Source organism: Chiloscyllium plagiosum, unplaced genomic scaffold (assembly GCF_004010195.1).
Source record: "Chiloscyllium plagiosum isolate BGI_BamShark_2017 unplaced genomic scaffold, ASM401019v2 scaf_8882, whole genome shotgun sequence".
NCBI classification, from domain to species: Eukaryota; Metazoa; Chordata; class Chondrichthyes; order Orectolobiformes; family Hemiscylliidae; genus Chiloscyllium; species Chiloscyllium plagiosum.
The window spans coordinates 21,643-31,705 of record NW_025213252.1 but is presented as its reverse complement, the minus strand read 5'-3'; the positions used below and the strand labels follow the sequence as shown (position 1 = coordinate 31,705).

Here is a 10,063-nt window from a genome sequence, read left to right as displayed (position 1 = left end):
CTTTTTCTCTCTCTCTCCCTCTTTTTCTCTCTCTCTTTCTCCCTCTCCCTCTGTGGCTCTGTTTCTCCCTCTCCCTCTGCGTCACCCCCTATCCTCCAGGAGGATATGGTCCCCCTGATGGACGATTTGAGACTGTGTTCCGTACGCAAACTGGATGAGTTGGACAGACGCTTCTGTTTTGAGATTTTCTCCGTTCACACGTATGTCAGACCAGGGTTGGGCCTGACCCCCCGCCCCACCCGGCGATTGTGTTGGAAGGAGAGCGTGAAACCCTGGGTGATTGGGTTGGGGTTGGGCGTGACCCCTGGGTGATTGGGTTGGGGTTGGGCGTGACCCCTGGGTGATTGCGTTGGGGTTGGGCGTGACCCCCTGGGTGATTGGGTTGGGGGTTGGGCGTGACCCCTGGGTGATTGGGTTGGGGTTGAGCGTGACCCCTGGGTGATTGGGTTGGGGTTGAGTGTGACCCCTGGGTGATTGGGTTGGGGTTGGGGTGACCCCTGAGTGATTGGGTTGGGGTTGGGCGTGACCCCTGTGTGATTGGGTTGGGGGCTGACCGTGACCCCTGGGTGATTGGGTTGGGGTTGAGCATGACCCCTGGGTGATTGGGTTGGGGGTTGGGGTGACCCCTGGGTGATTGGGTTGGGGGTTGGCGTGACCCCTGGGTGATTGGGTTGGGTTTGGGGTGACCCCTGGGTGATTGGGTTGGGCGTGACCCCTGGGTGATTGGGTTGGGCGTGACCCCAGGGTGATTGGGTTGGGGTTGGGCGTGACCCCAGGGTGATTGGGTTGGGGTTGGGCGTGACCGCTGGGTGATTGGGTTGGGGTTGGGCGTGACCCCCGGATGATTGGGTTGGGGTTGAGCGTGACCCCTGGGTGATTGGGTTGGGGGTTGGGCGTGACCCCTGGGTGATTGGGTTGGGGTTGAGCGTGACCCCTGGGTGATTGGGTTGGGGTTGAGTGTGACCCTTGGGTGATTGGGTTGGGGTTGGGGTGACCCCTGAGTGATTGGGTTGGCGTTGGGCGTGACCCCTGGGTGATTGGGTTGGGCGTTGAGCGTGACCCCTGGGTGATTGGGTTGGGGTTGGGCGTGACCCCTGGGTGATTGGGTTGGGGTTGGGCGTGACCCCTGGGTGATTGGGTTGGGGGTTGGGGTGACCCCTGGGTGATTGGGTTGGGGTTGGGGTGACCCCTGGGCCATTGGGTTGGGAGTTGGGGTGACCCCTGGGTGATTGGGTTGGGGTTGGGGTGACCCCTGGGCCATTGGGTTGGGGTTGGGCGTGACCCCTGGGTGATTGGGTTGGGTTTGGGGTGACCCCTGGGTGATTGGGTTGGGTTTGGGGTGACCCTTGGCCATTGGGTTGGGGTTGGGCGTGACCCCTGGGTGATTGGGTTGGGATTGGGCGTGACCACTGGGCCATTGGGTTGGGGTTGGGCGTGACTCCTGGGTGATTGGGTTGGGGTGAGCGTGACCCCTGGGTGATTGGGTTGGGGTTGGGCGTGACCCCTGGGCCATTGGGTTGGGGTTGGGCGTGACCCCTGGGTGATTGGGTTGGGGTTGGGCGTGACCCCTGGGTGATTGGGTTGGGCGTGACCCCTGGGTGATTGGGTTGGGTTTGGGGTGACCCCTGGGCCATTGGGTTGTGGTTGGGCGTGACCCCTGGGTGATTGGGTTGGGCGTGACCCCTGGGTGATTGGGTTGGGTTTGGGGTGACCCCTGGGCCATTGGGTTGGGGTTGGACGTGACCCCTGGGTGATTGGGTTGGGCGTGACCCCTGGGTGATTAGGTTGGGCGTGACCCCTGGGTGATTGGGTTGGGTTTCGGGTGACCCCTGGGCCATTGGGTTGGAGTTGGGCGTGACCGCTGGGTGATTGGGTTGGGCGTGACCCCTGGGTGATTGGGTTGGGTTTGGGGTGACCCCTGTGCCATTGGGTTGGGGTTGGGCATGACCCCTGGGTGATTGGGTTGGGTTTGGGGTGACCCCTGTGCCATTGGGTTGGGGTTGGGCATGACCCCTGGGTGATTGGGTTGGGCATGACCGCTGGGTGATTGAGTTGGGCGTGACCCCTGGGCCATTGGGTTGGGGTTTGGCGTGACCCCTGGGTGATTGGGTTGGGGTTGGGCGTGACCCCTGGGTGATTGGGTTGGGGTGAGCGTGACCCCTGGGTGATTGGGTTGGGGGTTGGGGTGACCCCTGGGTGATTGGGTTGGGGTTGGGGACCCCTGGGTGATTGGGTTGGGCGTGACCCCTGGGTGATTGGGTTGGGCGTGACCCCTGGGTGATTGGGTTGGGCGTGACCCCTGGGTGATTGGGTTGGGCGTGACCCCTGGGTGATTGGGTTGGGCGTGACCCCTGGGTGATTGGGTTGGGCGTGACCCCTGGGTGATTGGGTTGGGCGTGACCCCTGGGTGATTGGGTTGGGCGTGACCCCTGGGTGATTGGGTTGGGCGTGACCCCTGGGTGATTGGGTTGAGGGACGAGTCTGGGCGTGTTGGTCGATCCCATGTGGATGGGTGGGCTTGGACATTGAGAGCCCCTCCCTCCAGCACTGCCCTCTCACCCAGCCCCTCCACCTTTCCTACCCCAGGAGCTGTATCCTCCAGGCGGACTCTGAGCTTTCCCGTCACTCCTGGATAGAGGCCATGCAGTCCACGATCAACTCGGCCTACCGAGATTCCCACTTGCTGGATAACTGGGGACAGGTAGGGAAAGGGGTGACCCTTCTTCAGCACTGACCCTTCCTCAGCACTGACCCTCCCTCAGCACCCGCTCCCTCAGCGCCTGCTCTCTCAGCACTGCCCCTCCCTCAGCGCTGACCCTCCCTCAGCACTGCCCCTCCCTCATCGCTGACCCTCCCTCAGCACTGCCCCTCCCTCAGCACTTACCCTCCTTCAGCGCCCGTTTCCTCATCGCTGACCCTCCCTCAGCACTGACCCTCCCTCAGCACTGCCCCTCCCTCAGCACTTAGCCTCCCTCAGCACTTAGCCTCCCTCAGCACTTACCCTCCTTCAGCACCCGCTTCCTCATCGCTGACCCTCCCTCAGCACTGACCCTCCCTCAGCGCCCGCTTCATCATCGCTGATCCACCCCTCAGCACTGACCCTCCCTCAGCACTGACCCTCCCTCAGCGCCCGCTTCCTCAGCGCTGATCCACCCCTCAGCGCTGACCCTCCCTCAGCACTGACCCTCCCTCAGCGCTGACCCTCCCTCAGCACTGACCCTCCCTCAGCACTGACCCTCCTTCAGCGCCCGCTTCATCATCGCTGATCCACCCCTCAGCACTGACCCTCCCTCAGCACTGACCCTCCTTCAGCGCCCGCTTCCTCAGCGCTGACCCACCCCTCAGCGCTGACCCACCCCTCAGCGCTGACCCTCCCTCAGCACCAACCCTCCCTCAGTGCTCGCTCCCTCAGCGCTGACCCTCCCTCAGCCCTCGGTCAGACCCACACTCGGAGCACCGTGCACAGTTCCCCATCTCCGAGTCCCTCGGTCAGACCCACACTCGGAGCACCGTGCACAGTTCCCCATCTCCGAGTCCCTCGGTCAGACCCACACTCGGAGCACCGTGCACAGTTCCCCATCTCCGAGTCCCTCGGTCAGACCCACACTCGGAGCACCGTGCACAGTTCCCCATCTCCCTATCCCTCGGTCAGTCGCACACTGGGAGCACCGTGCACAGTTCCCCATCTCCGTATCCCTCGGTCAGACCCACACTCGGAGCACCGTGCACAGTTCCCCATCTCCGAGTCCCTCGGTCAGACCCACACTCGGAGCACCGTGCACAGTTCCCCATCTCCGAGTCCCTCGGTCAGACCCACACTCGGAGCACCGTGCACAGTTCCCCATCTCCGAGTCCCTCGGTCAGACCCACACTCGGAGCACCGTGCACAGTTCCCCATCTCCGAGTCCCTCGGTCAGACCCACACTCGGAGCACCGTGCACAGTTCCCCATCTCCGTATCCCTCGGTCAGACCCACACTCGGAGCACCGTGCACAGTTCCCCATCTCCGTATCCCTCGGTCAGACCCACACTCGGAGCACCGTGCACAGTTCCCCATCTCCGTATCCCTCGGTCAGACCCACACTCGGAGCACCGTGCACAGTTCCCCATCTCCGTATCCCTCGGTCAGACCCACACTCGGAGCACCGTGCACAGTTCCCCATCTCCGTATCCCTCGGTCAGACCCACACTGGGAGCACCGTGCACAGTTCCCCATCTCCGTATCCCTCGGTCAGACCCACACTCGGAGCACAGTTCATGTCTCCGTACAATGGGAGAGGCCTGTTTCAGAGTAAATTGCCAAAGTTGGATTTGAGTCGTTTACACAAGGGAGGACCTGGGAGTTATCAGTTTGTAAACAGTTGTTGAGACCTGCAGAGAGATGAGAGCAATTGGACTCACATTCTACTGTCACAATGTTTGCCTGAGATCAGGCCGAGTTTATCAAACCCACGACAGGCGCCTCATATCCATCCCTCAGCCCCGACCCTCCCTCAGCCCCGACCCTCCCTCAGCACCGACTCTCCCTCAGCACCGACTCTCCCTCAGCACCGACCCTCCCTCAGCACCGACCCTCCCTCAGTTCCGACCCTCCAATGATGCAGCTTTGTCTCCCTCCCAGGGTCCCGAGGTCGGTGCCCTGCCGTCGGAGGGCAGGAATGCCTTCAGCGATGGCCGGAGGGTCCTGGAGCAGTCCCTGCGTGTCCCGGGGAACCATCTCTGCTGTGACTGTGGCAGGTCCGACCCGCGATGGGCGAGCATCAATCTCGGGATCACACTGTGCATCGAGTGCTCTGGCATCCATAGGTCAGAAAGCCAAGGGTTAACGCTCACGGAGGGGTGGTGGTGAGGGGCGTGGGTTTGTCAAATGTCTCTGTAGTTACGACACGGAATGGGGTAAAACTAGATTTCAACCAGACGCTCACTCGACACACAAGATGGCCGCTGAGCCATACAGTGTCCACTTGTCACACAAGATGGCCGCTGAACCAGCAGTTGGCCACTTGACACACAAGATGGCCGCTGAGCCACACATTGTCCACTTGTCACACAAGATGGCCGCTGAACCAGCAGTTGGTCACTTGACACACAAGATGGCCGCTGAGCCACACATTGTCCAATTGTCACACAAGATGGCTGCTGAACCAGCAGTTGGCCACTTGACACAGAAGATGGCCGCTGACTCATGCGTTGGCCACCTGCCACACAATGGCTGCTGAGCCATCGGTCGGCCACCTGACACACAAGATGGCCGCCGAGCCGTCCGTTGGCCAGTTATCACACAAGATGGCCGCCGAGCCGTCCGTTGGCCCACCTGACACACAAGATGGCCGCTGAGCCATGCGTTGGCCACGTGACACACAAGATGGCCGCTGAGCCATCTGTTGGCCACTTATCACACAAGATGGCCGCTGAGCCATCTGTTGGCCAGTTATCACAGAAGATGGCCACTGGACGACAATATGGAGAGAGAGAGAGCAGACCAAACACAGGCCCTGCCTGGGACCACCCAGAACAGAGACACGATGCGCTGACAACCCAGTTGATGAGATGAAGGCGGCGTGGAGGTGGGGTGGGAGAGAGTAGCGTTCCCTGCCCGTCGAAGTGTCTGGGTCCAGCCAACCCCTTCGATAGAAACACAAACTGTCTGATAACGGACTCAAAGCCAGGGCTGCAGTCACCGTCCTTCTCAAGGGGAGAGAGAGAGAGATTAGCTCCCATAACCACAGCCACGGACGTCTGCGCAGAACGCTGAAACTGACAAGCGACCGCGCTGGGATTAACGAGAGGCTGCGCTGGAACTGACAACGATGGCGTCGAAACCACCAGCGATTCTGTCGCGTTTCCCACCAACTAACCGCGTGACAGAGACAGGCACCCCATCACGAAACGTGTCAACATATCTCGACGTGTGCTCTGGGTCGAGAGGAGAATCGCAGCTGACCCGCTCTGCTGTGCTGTGCTGAGGGTGGCACGCTGGTCAGCACTGCTGCCTCACAGCGCCAAAGACCCGGATTCAGTACCCGCCTCAGCCAACTGTCTGCGTGGAGTTTGCACGTTCTCCCCGTATCTGCGTTGGATTCCTCCGGGAGCTCCGGTTTCCTCCCACAGTCCAAAGATGTGCGGGCCGGGTGAATTGGCCACGCTAAATTACCCCAGAGTGTTAGATGAAGGGGTAAATGTAGGGGAATTGGTCTGAGTTGCTCTTCGGCGGGTCGGTGTGGACTTGGTGGGCCGAAGGGCCTGTTTCCACACTGTAAGTAATCTAATCTAATCTCTGTCTCACTGTCTCTCTGTCTCTCTCTCCCTCTGTCTGTCTCTCTATCTGTCTGTCTCTCTATCTGTCTGTCTCTCTGTCTGTCTGTCTCTCTCTCTCTCTGTCTCTTTATCTCTCACTCTGTGTGTGTTGGCTACGTGAGACAGGTGGGCCCACAAGGTAAGCATCACTTTGATATGTCTCTCTCGCTGTCTCTCTCTCTCTGTCTCTCTGTCTGACTCTCCCTCTCTGTCTCTCTCTCACTGTCTCTATCTCTCTGTTTCCATAAGACCATAAGACATAGGAGCAGAAGTAAGGCCATTCGGCCCATCGAGTCCCCTCCGCCATTCCATCATGGCTGATGGGCATTTCAGCTCCACTTACCCACATTCTCCCCGTAGCCCTTAATTCCTTGTGACATCAATAATCTATCAATCTCTGCCTTGAAGACATTTAGCGTCCACTGCACTCCGCGGCAATGAATTCCACAGGCCCACCACTCTCTGGCTGAAGAAATGTCTCCGCATTTCTGTTCTGAATTGACCCCCTCTAATTCTAAGGCTGTGTCCACGGGTCCTAGTCTCGTCGCCTAACGGAAATAATTTCCTAGCGTCCACCCTCTCCAAGCCATGAATTATCTTGTAAGTTTCTATTAGATCTCCCCTTAATCTTCTAAACTCCAATGAGTACAATCCCAGGATCCACAGCCGTTCCTCAGCCATAGCCAACCCACCCTAACCTACACATCCCTGATGACTATGGGACACTGTCCACACGGCCAACCCACCCTGACCTACACATCCCTGGGCACTGTGGGACACTGTCCCCACGGCCAACACACCCTAACCTACACATCCCTGGGGCACTATGGGACACTGTCCCCACGGCCAACCCACCCTAACCTACACATCCCTGGGCACTGTGGGACACTGTCCCCACGGCCAACCCACCCTAACCTACACATCCCTGGGCACTTTGGGACACTGTCCCCACGGCCAACCCACCCTAACCTACACATCCCTGGGGCACTATGGGACACTGTCCCCACGGCCAACCCAACCTAACCTACACATCCCTGGGCACCATGGGACACTGTTCCCACGGCCAACCCACCCTAACCGACACATCCCTGGGCACTGTGGGACACTGTCCCCACGGCCAACCCATCCTAAGGCTACACATCCCTGGGCACTGTGGGACAATTTCCCACGGCCAACCCACCCTAACCGACACATCCCTGGGCACTATGGGACACTGTCCCTACGGTCAACCCACCCTAACCTACACATCCCTGGGCACTATGGGACACTGTTCCCACGGCCAACCCACCCTAACCTACACATCCCTGGGCACTATGGCACACTTGCCCATGGCCAACCCACCCTAACCTACACATCCCTGGTCACTATGGGATACTTGCCAATGGTCAACCCACCGTAACCTACATATCCCTGGGCACTATGGGACAATTTCCCACGGCCAACCCACCTTAACCTACATATCCCTGGGCACTATGGGACAATTTCCCAGGGCCAACCCACCCTAACCTACACATCCCTGGGCACTGTGGGACAATTTCCCACGGCCAACCCACCCTAACCTACACATCTCTGGGTACTGTGGTACAATTTCCCACGGCCAACCCACCCTAACCTACACATCCCTGGGCACTGTGGGACAATTTCCCACGGCCAACCCACCCTAACCTACACATCCCTGGGCACTATGGGACAGTGTCCCCATGGCCAACCCACCCTACCCTACACATCCCTGGGCACTATGGGACACTGTCCCTCCGGTCAACCCACCCTAACCTACACATCCCTGGGCACTATGGGACACTGTCCCCACGGCCGAACCACCCTAACCTACACATCCCTGGGCACTATGGGACAATTTCCCACGGCCAACCCACCCTAACCTAGACATTACTGGGCACTATGGAACACTGTCTCCACGGCCAACCCACCCTAACCTACACATCCCTGGGCACTATGGGACACTGTCCCCACGGCCAACCCACCCTAACCTACACATCCCTGGCCACTATGGTACACTTGCCCATGGCCAACCCACCCTTACCTACACATCCCTGGGCACTATGGGATACTTGCCAATGGTCAACCCACCGTAACCTACATATCCCTGGGCACTATGGGACAATTTCCCACGGCCAACCCACCTTAACCTACATATCCCTGGGCACTATGGGACAATTTCCCAGGGCCAACCCACCCTAACCTACACATCTCTGGGCACTGTGGTACAATTTCCCACGGCCAACCCACCCTAACCTACACATCCCTGGGCACTGTGGGACAATTACCCACGGCCAACCCACCCAAACCTACACATCCCTGAGGCACTTTGGGACAATTGCCCCATGGCCAACCCACCCTAACCTAGACATCCCTGGGCTCTATGGGATACTGTCCCCACGGCCTACCCACCCTAATCTATACATCCCTGGGCACTATGGGACAATTTCCCCATGGCCAACCCACCCTAACCTACACATCCCTGGGCACTTTGGGTAATTTAGCACGGCCAATCCACCCTAACCTAGACATCCAGTAGTGCCCAGGGATATGTAGGTTAGGGTGGGTTTGCCGTGGGGAAATTGTCCCATAGTGCCTAGGGATGTGTAGGTTAGGGTGGGTTGGCTGTGGGAAATTGTCCCATAGTGCCCAGGGATGTGTAGGTTAGGGTGGGTTGGCCGTGGGTACAGTGTCCCATAGTGCCCAGGGTGTGTAGGTTAGGGTGGGTTGGCCGTGGGGACAGTGTCCCATAGTGCCCAGGGATGTGTAGGTTAGGGTGGGTTGGCCGTGGGGACAGTGTCCCATAGTGCCCCAGGGATGTGTCGGTTAGGGTGGTTCGGCCGTGGGGACAGTGTCCCATAGTGCCCAGGGATGTGTCGCCCTTCAACAGCTTTTGCCCGAAATGCCAACTCTCCTGCTCCTCAGATGCTATCTGACCAGCTGTGCTTTTCCAGCACCACACTCTTGACTCTGAACTCCAGCGTCTGCCGGCCTCACTGTCTCCTTTCAGAAATATCGGATCACCTCATTGGTCTGATGTCGTCAAAGCAGTAAAATTCAAATTCGCCTGGGTTTTAGTATCTTGGGGCATAGTTTCAACTGATTGGCTGAATTCAAATGGTTGCGGAATATGGTACTCAGGTCGGCTAATTGTTTCCCAGCCAAATGTTATAGTTTTAAACTTGTCCGCACACTCTATGCGTGCAGTCAGTCACATGACACTCTCTCGTAAAGGTACAGGACAAGCCCAACAACTTCATAACAGGTTGGTGGGGCGGGGAATGGGAGGTGGCAGGCTGTGGGTTGTCAAAGATCTCCTTTTTATTGACGTCCCCTCTTCTTCCCAGGGGTCTGGGCGTCCATCAGTCCAAAGTTCGCTCCCTGACCCTTGACACCTGGGAGCCGGAGCTGCTCAAGGTGAGGCATGGGTCAGGGGTTAGAGGGCGCACAGTGGTCAAGCTGCGATGGTCTTGGGTTTGGGGTCAGTTGGGATGGTGTAGAGCGGGAGGGACTGGGGAAGTGGTTGGGGTCCATCAGGGATGGTGTAGAGCGAGAGAGAATGGGGAAGGGGTTTGGGGTCCATCAGGGATGGTGTAGAGCGGGAGGGAACTGGGAAAGGGTTTGGGGTCCATTGGGGGACGGTGTAGAGCGGGAGGGAACGGGGAAGGGGTTTGGGGTGCATTGGGGGACGGTGTAGAGCGGGAGGGAACGGGGAAGGGGTTTGCGGTCCATTTGGGACGGTGTATAGCGGGAGGGAACGGGGAAGGAG

The 10,063-nt window shown here is 59.0% G+C and overlaps 1 protein-coding gene across 1 annotated transcript in view; it reads left to right on the top strand.

Annotated features, from left to right (window-relative positions):
- Positions 1–95: 95 nt before the first annotated feature.
- The window catches only part of LOC122547584 (arf-GAP with coiled-coil, ANK repeat and PH domain-containing protein 2-like), a 10,497-nt gene continuing 529 nt past the window's right edge, over positions 96–10,063 (top strand). The window contains exons 1-4 of the mRNA XM_043686194.1: positions 96–200; positions 2,587–2,701; positions 4,622–4,806; positions 9,642–9,711. Coding sequence (XP_043542129.1) covers positions 106–200; positions 2,587–2,701; positions 4,622–4,806; positions 9,642–9,711 — 465 coding nt within the window. The 5' untranslated portion in view covers positions 96–105. The remainder of the gene's footprint in view (positions 201–2,586; positions 2,702–4,621; positions 4,807–9,641; positions 9,712–10,063) is intronic.